Source organism: Heterodontus francisci, chromosome 26 (genome assembly GCF_036365525.1).
Source record: "Heterodontus francisci isolate sHetFra1 chromosome 26, sHetFra1.hap1, whole genome shotgun sequence".
Lineage (NCBI taxonomy): Eukaryota > Metazoa > Chordata > Chondrichthyes > Heterodontiformes > Heterodontidae > Heterodontus > Heterodontus francisci.
The window spans coordinates 39,397,761-39,413,460 of NC_090396.1; the positions used below are offsets into that span (position 1 = coordinate 39,397,761).

A 15,700-nucleotide genomic window follows, 5' to 3' on the forward strand; every position below is an offset into this window, starting at 1 on the left:
GCGAAGTAATTAAATTGAAAATGTGAAATTTAGCTTATCAGATCCAAAAGTCTTGTACATATAATCAGACTTTATTAATCCCTCTGGAGGTCTGAAAGCAAAGTGTTGTAGACTGGAATTAAGATTCCGGTCACCATTTGTGTGCCCGGGTAGTTCAATAAGAATGTTTGCATCTACTGGGGGCTAAACAGGCTCTTTTGTTTTTTTTTTGTTATGAATTCTCTTCACTTCAAAGGAGTTATCAATATGCCAAATATAGGAAACAGAATATTAGATCTTAGAATGTTTCATGTCCTTTTGTGTAACTGCTGCACAACAGAAGATTATTGCTGATATATCATCTAATCCGAAAAACAGGTTTCTTGATCAGATCTTTTAAGAATGGAGTTGAATGCCTTCATGTAATTATTCTAAACCTTTGGCTTATGGTTCAGATTCAGTTCCTCAAAATAATCCTCAGAACTGTTGTCTTAGGTGACTGGCTTGATGAACTTAAGTTTTTAATTACTTGACAAATTTATCAAGGGGAGAAAATCAAGAGTAGCAATCATCATTCAACAGTTCAACAAAATCCTATTCTTGTCAGATTTAAGTTTCTTCACAGTATGTTGCCAGCCAGCATTTTATCTTCAAAAGATAGAAATATTAGTTTTGGAGGATTGCGGTTTTTTGTAAAGCAGAGCTCGACTCATTTGAGATTGTGATTTAACAAAACTATATTTAGTTTAACCTTATCTGGTGGGTAGACACATCGCTACTTATAGAGTTTTTGCTTTGATAAACTGAATGTGATTTGCTTCACAGATTGAGGGTTATTGTATTTCACAGTGAAACAGAAAGTTAAAAATTGAGTTATCTGCAATGTAAAAATAATTAGTACTGGTCTTCCAATTCAGAATCATATTTTTATATCAACAGCCGTGAGATACAGAAGTAAATTGCTTAAACTTTAGCCAACAATTGGCTGAAACATCTGAATGTTTTTTTAAACTGACAACATGCGTACTGTTTTCTAAGGGGCTGTGTCCCAGTGTCACTTTTGTTTGTTTTCATTTCTCAATTCACTTCTTTTTAATAAGTTAACTTGAATGGGAACAATTTGTTATTTGAGTCTTTAGTGAGCCACGCCACCCTTCAGAAATGCTGGAGGAGAAGATCACTAACAATGTCTCTCTCCTTCCAGAACGACTATTTCTTCAATTTTTCAATAAGCTACACCCGGAGGATATTATCCCTCATTATCCTCAATGACATTAGACAAGCAATTTGAGATGGTTGCAGAGTAGAATGTGGTGGAGGAGAGACAGAGCTAGGTGCCGTCAACACACATGTAGAAACTGACCTATGGATAATGTCTCCAAATAGGACACTGTGTACAAAGGAAACACTGGAATCCTCTGATGGTATCTTTATTGACTCGGTAAGTAATCGTGTAGGAGTGAGAAGTGAAGCCACTTCTCTGTGGCATTTGACTTGATCACCCAGTTCATCCTCCTCCACGCTTCATCTTATTGAGAATGTACTCACAAAGTTCCAATCCTTCCTATTCCAGTGCAGTTAACACAACTGTAGATCCCACAACATTATTTCCAAATCTTGGCAGGTTTTACATGGGTGGAAAGGCAAGAAATGGAAATGCCACATTTCCCTGATGATGGAAATAGAAAAACTATAAAATTTATAAAGCGCAAAGTCAGGCTGAATCTTGCTTGTGTACTCCTGCAGCTGACATTTGCAGTACCACTGCATAGTAGTTAGGCCAATCTACTTCAGGTATCTTGTTGGGCATAGTTAGCAGAGGATGAGGAGTCAAAGAGTGAAGAAAAAAATGGCTTGGGCCAGATTTTGCTGTCACAGGGCATCTAACAGCATCTACCATTAGTTACACTTGTCCTTGAATGTTTAGATTTTACATTTTTTGCATGGCAAGTTGCTGAAAGTGCGAACTGATAATGTTACAGCAAGGGTTACAGGGCATCTGGGACCAGTGTGAACAGAGCAAGCAACTGAGTGTATCTCATAAACCAATTATTGAAGCATTGTGAAATTTACAGCAGAAGGACTGAGAAGTAAGTGTAAATTAGAGAGTGGGTGAATTCAGTGTCAAATCAGGTATGGAAAGAGAAATCAGGAGGAAAAATGATTGGATTAAAGAGAGAGAGAAAATGAGGAAAAGTTAGTATGTTTAATTCTAAACTTTACATTTTTAAAATCTCCAACAGTTCAAACCTTAAGAAATGAGACTCGACATTTGTAATAGTTAATCTTCAGTACCAGAGAGATTGTTTGGCAATAAATAACTTTCCATTTTGTTAAAACAGTACTTAGATTGGTATGGACAAGACTTAACTTTCTGTGGTGAGTTTAGTTTGTATCTGCAGCACAAATCCTGCAACTTCATGACATTCAACCATGAGCCAGACAGCGAGGAGCTATTTTCATAGAGCAGCAGAGCTTGGGTAGCAACTTTTCAACATAAGAGTTTAACCACACATCTGCCTCTTGCTTGAAGTTGCAGCACTGTTTATGCTTAAGAAAGTGTGAGTGCCATTAGCCTCAACGTTATGTTGGCAGGAAAATCTGGGCCGTTACGTTGCCCTCAATGGTAAAATGGTGCATTACATACCAAAAACTTAAGTTGAATTACATTGAAAGAACCAGTTTTATATAATTTTAAAGAAATCTCAGTCCAATTTGGAATGAACTATGCTCTCAGAATTTACAAGACAAACAGATTAAAGAGCTGGATTTTCACAGGAACTGAAACGTCCAATTAATGACTTTGTCACTGTGTTGAAATACTTCATTGTCCACTACAAGCCAACTGTCTGGGACAGATATTCCTATTGCTGTGACTGGGGCTATTGGATCATCTGGGTACAATGAAGACAGGAAAATCAGTGAGAGAGGAATACATGACAATCTCAGATTCCAGGTGGAATTTGCATCCATTAATTTCAAAAGGACCAAAAATGGGGCAGTCTTCATTATGGGTGTGCCCCTCCCATCCTGCTACACCCAAGTAATCTAATGGCCCCAAGCATGGGGATAGGAACATCTCCCTCTCTATCTTAGAATACAAAATAATGCAATGACTGTTTTTGGTACATATAGTATCTCTGACTCATGACGCATGGGCTCTGTTTCTACATCAGGCGACAAGTAGCATTTGCTGAGGAAACTACCGCAATGCCTTGAAGTTTAACCTCATCCAGTCTGATTGCCAAAATCATGTTACCAAAACTCTAAGGAAACACAGATTGAAACTAAAGATCTTTCATATGATTACAGGGTTTCAGCTTCATTCAAAAACAAATGTAAGAGGAAGGGAAGGGGAGCAGAGAATTTTGCATGAAGTGCTTTTAAAAACAGCTCACAGGAAACTCCTCAAATATGCAAAATTGCTCAGATATTAATAAAACAACAACTTTTATTTATGTCACAGTAAAACATGGCACATTACAGGAGTGTAATCAGATATGACTACCAATATAACACAAGTCTTCATTTTCAACAGATATTTTGCTCCAATTAATGTGTTAAAGCATAAGATAGGCTTAAAATTTTCTCTAAAGCAAATGCACTATTTCCTATTACAGTAAACCTTCTTGTTTTGCTGGAAGTGTGTGTCAGTCAACCAAAATAAACCCAACAGATCTAAAAACATTATTGCCTCTTTTCTTCCTCCTTTTGAAAGTTGCTCCCAAAAAGGAATGTTGATCTACAAATTTCCACTTTGTCTCTGATTTGGCTACAAGATTAACAGGAATAACTGTGGGTAAATATTTCATTGCCTGCGTAAATTAGAATGAAATGGTCTCGCAGTTACTGAGTCACATTTCCAAATACATGTTAAAACATAGCTGTAGTCTCCTGTAATAAAAGCTCGAAGTGGATATTGTGAGCAACACATTGTGATCTCCTGGGGCGGTGGTTGGGGGGTGGAGTTGGGGGGGGTGTGGTCGGGAGAGGGGTAAAATTTTCTCATTTCCTGTGTATTTCCAATTGTAATAAATTACAAAGAGAGGAAGTCTTCTTCATGTACTCAATAAACATAAAATATTGTTCAGCTCCTCATTTCATTTTGCTGACTGAGGGATTTTCTTTGCTATGTGCAATAACAATTTAGCTGATATTCATTCAAGCACAGTTCCTGGTACCTTTTTTTCTCTAAACAAGGAACCCAATCTAAATAAGTTTTGTCCCTCAGCAAGTGGCTGATAATCTGAATTGGCACTATAACAGGAAGGAATGGCACTATAACAGGAAGGAATGGTCAAAGCACCAGCCCATTCTAAACAGTAATTCACAGTCGCACAAGACATGTCTGGAAAGACCCCTAATTAGCCACATCAGTCGCATAATGAATAGACAGCATGGCAGAATAACTCTATAAGAAACAGCTAGAGCTGTGACTTCAAATCAAGTCAAGCACTGCTCCTGAGATACAAGATCTTGGGAAACTTCCCTAACTGGCTGGAGTTGTCCACACAATCAAAGGATTCCCAGGGACCTGTAGCTCCAAACTGGTTTTCAGGCTCATTTGAAATTGCAGCATTTATTTATTGTGAAGCCATTTCAAAATGCAAGAGTATTAGACTCCTATTAGACTGCAATACAGTGGCTTAGCAGGGACAAAACACCACACCTATTTCCAAATTCCTATTGACGAGCTACTTATTAGGTTTCATGGAAGTACAAAATAAAAATGTTCAAATTATTCTTTTTACATCTCCCTGTGGAGTTGAAGATTAAATTAGTGCTACATTTAAAATGTTGTTCCTCATATTTACCTGTACTGTGCTTGAAAAAGTTCTTGAACAAAACTCTGAATTCCAGCCTGCTGTGTGCTTTGGTGACTTCCCGCAGAATTTTCACCACCGCCATTGGAAGGCTAGAAAAAGGATAAACATTGTTAAGGGAAAAGAGTTAAAAATATATTTACATTGAAGATCATTCATAGATTTGAACCCTTAGAAAAATATTGAGCATTGAACTTCGTTTTACATGGACAAAGAGCCTTCTGGTATGGCTCTATTTAAATAGTAGATGGAAGAGTCTCTCTGATCACACATAGCTCCACAGAACACATTCCCCCAGAATCAAATAGTCAGTCTGTCATTGTGCTTGATCAACAGACACTTCCAATATTTTCGAGCAAATTTTATGCGAGTGGTCAGGATCTGGAATGTGCTACCAGAGAGTGTGATGAGGTAGATTCAACTGTGGCTTTCAAAAAGGAATTAGATAATTATCTGAAGAGAAAAGATTTGCAAGGCTATGGGGAAAGGGCGGGGACGGGAGGAGCGGCAGGGAGTGGTGGTGTCTGGGACTAGCTGAGTTCCTCTTTCAGAGAGTCAGCACTAACAAAACAGGCCAAGTGGCCTCCTGTATGTAAGCATTCTATTATTCTATAAATACAAGATTCTCATAGATCTTTGTTTCCTGGTGGTTTTGGACTTACTGGAGATATCCCATCATCCAAGGTCTGAACATGTCTCTCAGTATAAATGGGGTGAGCGGCTTGGGGAGTCAAAAATACCAGGAGTGGAAGCCCAAGGAACAACATATCAAAGGGAAAGAGGTGCAAATAGAAAAGTAAATTCTCGGAGAAAGCAGTAAAGCAACAAAATCACACTCGCTGGTTTCCAGCACGACAGATTGCCCAGATTGGTCCTTATCGCATATTTATGATGAATTGCGCACACGGAGCTGGAGGGTCCCAAGTGCAGGATAGAAAAATACTTGCAACATTAAAGGAATGTGGCTACTTAACAAGGGAATCAGCCTTTTCAAAGGTTATCTGGGACATAAAAATGGTTGCCAAAACTCAGCAGTTGTAAAAATAAATTTTGAGGCAGAAAACTAGCCTAGAAGGGACGGAATGGTTCAGCAGCCAGATCCCCTGGTTCACGGCTGACACAGCGCAAGTGCTGCATGAGGGGCCACCCCAGGCATCCAGCCCATGCAAACGACCCCCAGAGGATAGCAGTGTAGCACACAGAGCAAGAGAAAGGTTGAAGGAAAAGATGTCACTGTCATTTTGATACAAGTTGGTCAAAAGTGTCCTTGGAGCAGATGAATCAAATCTGTAACTGGTGCCCTGTTAACATCCAGCCTGTGGAGGCTCATTGAAGGGCTGACAGTATAATGGCTGATTTAAGCGGTCAAATGGGTATATTTTTTTCACCTTGTACCACTTCAACTGTGAAACACTGCAGATGGGATACTTCAAAACCAATCTTCCTCTCTAATTTGAGATTGGCTTGCTAACCACCAGAGACTCTTCATGAGATGCCTTGTATCGCACTGAGTTTGTGAAAGTTTATTCTAAAAATTCCTTTTTATTTCAACTTTTACATCTTCCCATTTTGCAATCTTGCAAGTATTTCAAATGCAAATCAATTTTTCAGTGAATTAGTGGAGAACACTGAGCTACTTTAGGCTCCACATAAGTTTAGGATTAAGGAGGAAGAAAAATAAACTTTAAAAAATAGCAATATTGACAGAAGCCTGTAAAAAAGAATGAACTTTCATTTATGTAACACCTCATCGCTGCCTCAAGATGTTCCAAAACACTTTATCAATGAGTCACTTTTTTTGAAGTACAGTTACTGTTGATATTTAAATAAAAAACATACTAAAAATGTACTGAGAAACAAAATAATTTGAAAAGGCTAAAAGGGCCCGAGACCCTTAAAGAAGCACATCAGTCATGAAGCTTCCCTTACATCCACTTCGAATGAGTGAAGGGAGCAATAAGCTCAATCCTGGACTAACTAGACAGAAAATCAGACTTGGTTTCATTTCAGTGTGTTATCTAATATATAAATGAAGCTCCAGCTCATTTTTGACCAGACTATTTTAGGCTTTAAATCAATGCCTACTACAAAACTATACTTGATGGAAAAATGATGCAGATATACACCAATGTCATTGTCATTATGGACTAGTAATCTTACTGTTATTCTCATTTGTTTAAAATCCTTTTGAAAGTGGGTTATTACAAGTTCTTTGATGAAATAATGATGTGTGTTGATGAGGGGAATGTGCTGGATGTGTATATGGCCTTTCAAAATGCATCTGACAAAGACTTGTTTAGCAAATTTAAAGCCCATGGTATTAAAGGACAGTGGCAACCTGGATAGAGGGCTGAAATTTTACAGCACCACCACCACCCCCACCCCGACCCGATGTTAGGGATTGTGGCGGGGGGATGGTGGGGCAGAAAATGCCTCCGGCAAAGGCCCTCCCCCACCTCGGTGACAGGAGCAAAATTTACATATGTAAATACATTTAAATAAAGGAATTAATTACCTCCTCGCCTCTGCCTTCCATCCCGCTGCGATATTGATGCCAGTGGCCGGTACCCCCGCCCAGGGGTCCGAGGCAGGACACTGTTGGAGAGGGGGGAGCAGATAAGTTTTTCAGTGAGGGAGTGGGGGGAGTGGGGTCAAACTGATCGTTGGTTTAGGGGATGGTGGGAAGGGTTAGAATTTAAAGTTTATGTTCTTGGGAAGGAGTCGGGGGGGGGGGTGTGGAGGTGGTCAGCTGGGCAGGGGAAGTAATGCATGGCTTGGTTATTGGGGCGGTGGGAAAGGGGAAATTTAAATGTTTTTAAAAAATTTTGAGACCTATTTCTTTAAATATTGAAATTAAATGGAAGGGCTCAAAGCCCTTTAAAAATGACATTAGCGCCTGTGCAAAGGCTGCTGGCGCCATTGTCGGGGATGGACTGCCCACCACCTCCTCGTCAGTAGGGTGGGTGACCCACCCCGGCCATTTAAATGAGCCACTGCGCTGACTATTGCGGCGGCTCCGTGACAGTTGTTTATCGGTGGCATTGTAAAATGCAGCCCATAAACTTGACTAAGGGACAGAAATCAGAGAATACTGGTGAATGGTTGTTTTTCAGACTGGAGAGAGGTAACAATGGTGTTTCACCAGGGGTCAGTATTAAGACCACTGCTCTTTTTGATATATGTGATCTGAACTTGGGTAGACAGGGCATAATTTCAAAGTTTGCAGATAATATGAAACACAGAAATGTAAACAATGAGTAGAACAGTAACAGAGTTCTAACAGATTTTAGGAGGATATAGATGGACCGGTGAAATGGGCAGTCACATGACAGATGAAATTTAACGCAGGAGAAGTGTCAAGTGATACATTTTGTGAGGAAGAATGAAGAGAGGCAATATGAACTAAATGGTACAATTTTAAAGCAGGTGCAGGAACAGAGAAGTGGATATAAGTACACTAATCTTTGAAGGTGGCAGGACAAGTTGAGAAGGCGTTCAAAAAGCATATGGAATCATTGGCTTTATTAATCAAGGAGTAGAGTACAAGTTATGCAGAACTTTTATAAAACACTGGCTCGACCTCAGCTGGAATACTGTGTTCACTTTTAGGCAGCACAGTCGAGGAAGGATGTGAAGGCCTTGGAGAGGGTGCAAAAGAGATTTACTGGAATGGTGCCAGGGATGAGGGACTTCGGTTACGTGGATAGACTGAAGAAGCTGGGGTTGTTCTTCTTGGAACAGAGAAGGTTAAGAGGAGTTTTGATAGAGGTGTTCAAACTCATAAAAGGTTTTGATAGAGTAAATAAGGAGAAACTGTTCCCAGTCACAGAAGGGCGACACAGTGGCTCAGTGGTTAGCACCACAACCTCACAGCTCCAGCGACCTGGGTTCAGTTCTGGGTACTGCCTGTGCGGAGTTTGCAAGTTCTCCCTGTGACCGTGTGGGTTTCCACTGGGTGCTCTGGTTTCCTCCCACAGCCAAAGACTTGCAGGTTGATAGGTAAATTGGCCATTGTAAATTGCCCCTAGTGTAGGTAGATGGTGGGGATGTGGTAGAGAATGTGGGGTTAATGCAGGATTAGTATAAAATGGGTGGTTGTTGGTCAGCACAGACTCAGTGGACCGAAGGGCCTGTTTCAGTGCTGTATCTCTAAATAAACAAAGGGTCAGTAACCAGAGGACACAGATTTAAGGTGATTGGCTAAAGAACCAGAGGTCTTACAAGGAAACCTTTTTTTAAACACAGAGAGTTGTGATGTAGAATGCACTGCCTGAGGGTGGCAGAAGCAGATTCAACAGTAACTTTCAAAAGGAAAGTGGATAAATACTTGAAGATGAAAAAATACAAGGAAAGAATAGGGGAGTGAGACTAATTGGATGACTCTTCCAAAGAGCCCATTTGAGCCAAACAACCTCTTAGTGAACTTCATGGTTCTATGATTCCAAGTCACTGCTGAATTTCTATTATCTTCATTAAAACTGTATTTGCGAGTTGCCCAAGAATTAAAAAGAGTGAAGTCATTAGGTTGCACAGGCATAGGCTAAGAAATTGGTGATGCATCATAATTTTTAAATTGTTAGTAATGTTGTGACTTAGTTTACTCAGAGTAAGTATTGCCTCTGACAGGAAGATTCAGAAGATAATACGTTGTTCACGTTGATCCTTATGAATGGCTACCAAACAATAAGAGCAAAAATGAAATACAATACCGTACAGTGTGCACAAGAGTAATTTGAACACCTTGTAAATTGTCAAAATCATGAAGGATTAATTTGTGAATACTCAGATATGTTCTAAAAATTCAGAGACAGCATGTTGCTAGTTATGTTTCAGCCAATATTCATTGCTAGCCAATCACGGTTTGTTGACCATATTTTAATTTTGAAAAATTGCTTCAAATAAGTGTCAGTCATCAAGCTAGTGCAAGTGCATAGCACAACCGTGACCAAAGTGGCAGCCCTACAATATTTTGTCTAAAATTAAGAGAAGGTTTTAGCTGCTTTTTTATTGCACTAATGCTGTCTGTTTCCAATGTGCTGGTCTCATTTACAAGGGTCGTCAGTGAGCTATCCCTGTTATGGTTCTTCCAGGCCACTGGACTGAACAAATCCACCAAGCTTATCTGTAGTGTTGCCACCAGTAACACAGAATCTGGAGCCAGCAGCACCAGCACAATACAGATGTCCCTATTGTGTGGATTTTCAGACACCCCGGGAGAAGCTGATGCAAGAATGTGTGTCCAACAGGCTTTTGGAATTTGTAGAATGTGATCCGGTATATCCCTTTGGGAATAATCTCAATTGAAACCTAAACAGTCTTCTTTACAGTTAAAAAGCACTATTGCATTATGCAGAACCACAAACTCTTAAAGCCTGGATCCTGCATTGCCAAAGGCACTGACAAATATAAACATAATAGTATCCACAGTACCATGGTAGTGGAGCATTAAGTAAGCTCAACCAAGCTCACTTGTAACTTTACATTGCACTGATGCAGCACGCGTATTGCATTTGGCTGGATCTACATCTGTTTCCAGGTCTCTCATGCTTCTCATGTTAAGCGCGGCTCACCCACAACTGCACTACCAAGATAAGAAGGGCCTTAAGTAGAGCATCAAGGGTGAAAACCTCAATCCCCTCATGTCAACACCAAATTTGCTACATCAACACAACTTGCATTTATATAGTGCCTGTAACGTATGTAACGAAAATGGCGCACTGACACGGAACACAAAAGTCCGAGTGTATCAGGCTTGTGTCCTCAGTACCTTGCTCTATGGCAGCGAGGCCTGGACAACGTATGTCAGCCAAGAGCGACGTCTCAATCCATTCCATCTTCGCTGCCTCCGGAGAATACTTGGCATCAGGTGGCAGGACCGTATCTCCAACACAGAAGTCCTCGAGGCGGCCAACATCCCCAGCTTGTACACACTACTGAGTCAGCGGCGCTTGAGATGGCTTGGCCATGTGAGCCGCATGGAAGATGGCAGGATCCCCAAAGACACATTGTACAGCGAGCTCGCCACTGGTATCAGACCCACCGGCCGTCCATGTCTCCGCTTTAAAGACGTCTGCAAACGCGACATGAAATCCTGTGACACTGATCACAAGTCGTGGGAGTCAGTTGCCAGCGTTCGCCAGAGCTGGCGGGCAGCCATAAAGACGGGGCTAAAATGTGGCGAGTCGAAGAGACTTAGTAGTTGGCAGGAAAAAAGACAGAGGCGCAAGGGGAGAGCCAACTGTGCAACAGCCCCGACAAACAAATTTCTCTGCAGCACCTGTGGAAGAGCCTGTCACTCTAGAATTGGCCTTTATAGCCACTCCAGGCGCTGCTTCACAAACCACTGACCACCTCCAGGCGCGTATCCATTGTCTCTCGAGATAAGGAGGCCCAAAAGAAAGAACGTATTAAAATATCACAAGGCTCTTCACAGGAGCGTTATCAAACAAAATCTGACATCAAGCCACATAAGGAGATATTTGGACAGAAGGTAGGTTTTAAGAAGCATCTTAAAGGAGATAGACAGGCAGGCAGGCAGACAGAGAGGTTTAGGGAGGGAATTCCACTGCTTAGGGTCCAAGCAGCTGAAGGCACAGCTGCCAATGGTAGAGCACTGAAAATTGGAGATATGCAAGAGGCCAGAATTGGAGGCGTTCACATATCTGGGAGAGTTATAGGGTTGGAAGTTACAGAGACAGGAAGGGATGAGGAATTGGAGGGGTTTGAAAACAAGAATAAGAATTTTAAAATTTTCAAACATCAGGCAAAAGAAAATGAGTTTCCCCAGTGTTGCACAATGCAGAAGCTGGTTTCTCACTTTGTATTTACAAAACCACACAAGAGCTCATGAAAGCAGTTATTGCATGGCAAACAAAATATTCATGCCTTTAAGGAAACAATTCTAATGTCATCAGCACCCCAGTGGTCTATTGTGACTTACAGTGAATGGAGTGGACTATATGATAAATGTCACTAGCTGACTACTTGGATTCCCTGTTATTGTTATGGAAAACATTGCATTTTCCAGCTATTCACATTTTAAAGGTTATCTTTTCTACAACTATTTCTGTGACAGCTTCTGATAATGAAACCCAGCATACACCAAGTTATATTTAGATCATCAAGTCCTAAATAAAAGAATTGTAAAAAAGTTGCAATGAATCTCAAAGAAAGTTCCAAAGCCAAATATTTATTCTACATTTATATTCAAATACATTGGTACTACTAATTTACTGAAAATCATTTGGCAAAGTTTTCTCAGTGAGCATTTGATTTGTGCCCGCGCCACAAGCGTGGGTAGTTGTGAAATCAAGTTGCAATCTTGGCAAAGCAGATATGGAGATCTCCACAGAGCCCATCATCTGCAAAAACAGAAATGTACTTGGTCTTCAAAAGAGTTTCAATGAACATTCATCAAAACACCATTCTCTCTCCCTCCCCTCACATATAAACACCAAATCCATAATGTACAAACAATAAAAGATCATGGAAGTATTCTTTTCCTCCTCCATCTCCCAATTTTATGTTAGGATACAAAAAATTATTGCCCTCATCCTTCCACAAATAAATTGGCAGGCCAGAGACTTTTTTAAAAAAAGACATTCAAATTAAAAAAAATTTGTGAGAGCGTTACATTTTCAACATATTCTAATCAAGGGGCTGGATTTCATCAGTGCACACCGCGGCAGCGCACTGAGACAGCAGCAGCCTTCTGACATGGAAGTGGGGGCTGATTTAAATAGTGGTAGCAAAGCGGCTGCCCCCAATGACATAGAGGGGGTAGCCACCACAACCCCAGCAATGGTGTCCAGCATCGAAGCGCAGGTGCCATTTTTAAAGGGCTTTAAGCCCTTAACACAGATTTAAAATTTTAAAGTTGTATTGTACCTATGTTTTTAATAAATAATTAATAAATGGAGGCCCTTCCCCAACCACCCGAATGGTCATTTCACTGCCCGATATTTGCAAAACTTGCCTTATCCCTGATCTGAAATTTACCCAATCTTCTAACTTTTGCCCTTCAACTCCTTCTCACTATCCCCACATCCAATAAAAAGTGATTTCTCCGCTCCCCCACCCCTCCTGCCCTGAAAATTTTAGTCCACCTCCCCTCCCCGCCAGGTTCTCACCTCAGAACTCTGTAAGGAGCTCCAGAAGTGTGCGAAGTACGAACGGCAGCCGTAAAATTGGCGTGGGACACCCGCCACCTGGAGGTAGGTTCATTTACATGCCTTTATTGTTAATTTGAATATTAAGATGAAGGGCCCGCCAATAGGCGGCGCCGGTGATATATGGCGGGCCCTTCTCGACGTCGTGGGTCAAGGCGGGCCTCTCCCTGCAGAAATTTACCGGCCCCCCCGCCACGACCCACAGCGTTGAGGGGCTGGTAAAATTCAGCCCAAGAAGTTAACAGCTTCAAATATTTTGGAAAATTCTTGACCTCTCCCCATACCAAGATGACATAAGGTAACATTAGCAAGTTGGCATGTTTCCTGCACCTGACAGTTTTCCCTTGTGTTTGCCTATATAAGCAGAACTACAGACACATTCTGAAAAATTTACAGGCAGTGAAATGGTTTCCATACCGTTCCTACTCAATTATGCGTACAAGAAGAATATATCAAAATATTTATAACATGCCATTTACTCTCACATTGACCCCTTCTCAATCTCAGCCATTTCATTCACTCTTTTCTGTCTCTCACTTGCCATACATTTTCTGAAATCTGACACACTGATTTCAAGATTCAATAAGATGGTGCAGCTAAATTGATGACTGCCAGCCTTGGGGTCAGGAACTCTTAGATTTGAATCTAAGTACGGTTCACTTTTAACCTTTCATCTTCCTGAGAATAAGTGCCAAAACTAAGGGAAAGAACAGGGGACTGAGCAGTGCTTGACACTTAAAATAGCTCATGGCAACTTAACAACATAATGAAATTGAGCACCACAATCAACAGTAAAAATATGGACAATTGGTATTTTTCAACCTGCAATTGAAAATTACCTTGGGATTTAAACCTCCCATGCTGACTGAAGGTCAGACTATAAAACACGTCACCAAGCTGCTCTGCATAAGCAATTATGTACATGCACACCTGCCTTAAACTAAACCCTTTGTGTAATCTTGGCCTCAAACCTAACCTCCTCCAGTCCTAGCTCTTGGCACAACATCGATAAAGAAAATAACTTTGTTTAGCATAAACTAGATACCTCACATTGCCCACTGAAACAAGATCATTGGGACCAAAGATAATTAGTTTGAAAAAAGGTGAGAAGCAAAGGTTGTCTCTCCTACAACCGAAAAATTGCATGTGGAGCAATGGGCTGTAGGAAATGAAAGCAGGACAAGTGATGCTGATGAGATTTCAGCCTCAAACTGTGCCATATTGCGAGGGGCTTTAACTTCTGATGGCAGCATCTGCAGAAAAGGTTTCAGTGACTACAGTTGCCACATTTGCCTACATAACAGTGAACGCAATACCAAGGTAATTTGGTTGTGAAGTGCTTTAGGACATCCTCACTATATAAATGCAAGTTTTTTGTTCAACCTTTCAAGTTTTAACTAACATTCTCGGAATGTTTCATACTACAATCACAGTTCAAGCTCCACTGACTCATTGAGAACTGGACGGCATCCACCAACATATGAACAGAAATGGCTCAATGCTGATCATCTATTAAAGGACTGTCAAAAACAATTCTAAAGATTTGATCCTGGATTTACCGAGTGGATTTCTGTAACTATTTTCAGTAGCTAGTGTTACGGACAATTGGGTACTTCCACTTTTCACCTCTCAACTGACTGCAAATAGTGCTTTAAAAATATTGTTTTAGTCCCGGAGTGTTTTAAGGGACAAATAAATAGACAAACAACAGGTTTTCTCGTGGGTTAAAAAAGATAAATATTTGTTACACAATAACGGAAAAATATTCGTCACTTCACCCATTCACACATATTGCGTTGGAGGCTGATCTCCCGACACCAGACCAAAAAGGTGGGGGGAACCCGGCTTCTGAATTTTCGCGGCCCCCACCCCGGAGCAATCTTCCAGTGTTTTTAAATGTAAGTTTCAGGAGGTGGGATCCCGGTCCCTGAGCTGCCAGAGGGCCTCGAACGGTGGCAGAGGCCTCAGACCCAGACCCAGTGGTGGAACCCCAGACAAGAGGTAGGTAAGGCGGGGTCGTCGGGGCCAGTCCAGAAGGCCCGGGGAGAGGGTGCTGGGGTATGGTCTTGAGGTCCAGGCAGAGTGGGGTCCTGGGGGGTGAACTGGTTCCCAGTGGGGTCCTCCATGGTCCACAAATTGCCCACAGAGGAGGGCACCCCCCCCCCCCTCCAAAAGTTCACAGGGAGTGTGCTTCATATTACAAGGCAACCTCCCCGCTTGGCGGAGGCCCACCCCCACCGCTGGTATGAACCCAGCAGCAGTGGGAAGAGACCCCTTATTGGTCATTAATAGGTCATTTAAGGGTTTCAATTGGCATCTGGGCGGGAAGGCCGTCATCGACCTATCCTGAAGTGGGAAAGATGACTGTGTGACGAGCCCTCAGCCCTGCCATCCCCACTCCCGCCATCCGTCACAATACTCCATGCCCCACCGCCTCCGATCCCGCCTCAGGCGGGGGCCATAAAATCTATCACACACATACGAAAAGAGAGAGTAGAGTGTAACATGCAATTAAAGTCCAATTGTTGTAAAAGAGTATGTTTAAAAAAACTTTAGAAACTTTTAAGCAGAAAATCTTTCAGTGGTGCAGGCCTGAATATTCGTTGTCTTGAAAAGGATGAAGTGTCACAGGCTCCTTGTGGTTAAGCCTCAACCTGAAGTTGATGGTGGGAAATCCTGGTTCACTTTCACAGATGGGGAGTTCCAAAGTCACCTTGCAATTTCTCTGCT

The 15,700-nt window shown here is 41.5% G+C and overlaps 1 protein-coding gene across 1 annotated transcript in view; it reads right to left on the reverse strand.

Moving 5' to 3' along the window:
• Positions 1-15,700, reverse strand: part of usp43a (ubiquitin specific peptidase 43a) — a 485,387-nt gene that overhangs the window by 367,538 nt on the left and 102,149 nt on the right. Inside the window, exon 3 of the mRNA XM_068058066.1 lies at positions 4,794-4,894. Within this exon, the coding sequence (XP_067914167.1) occupies positions 4,794-4,894 (101 nt within the window). The remainder of the gene's footprint in view (positions 1-4,793; positions 4,895-15,700) is intronic.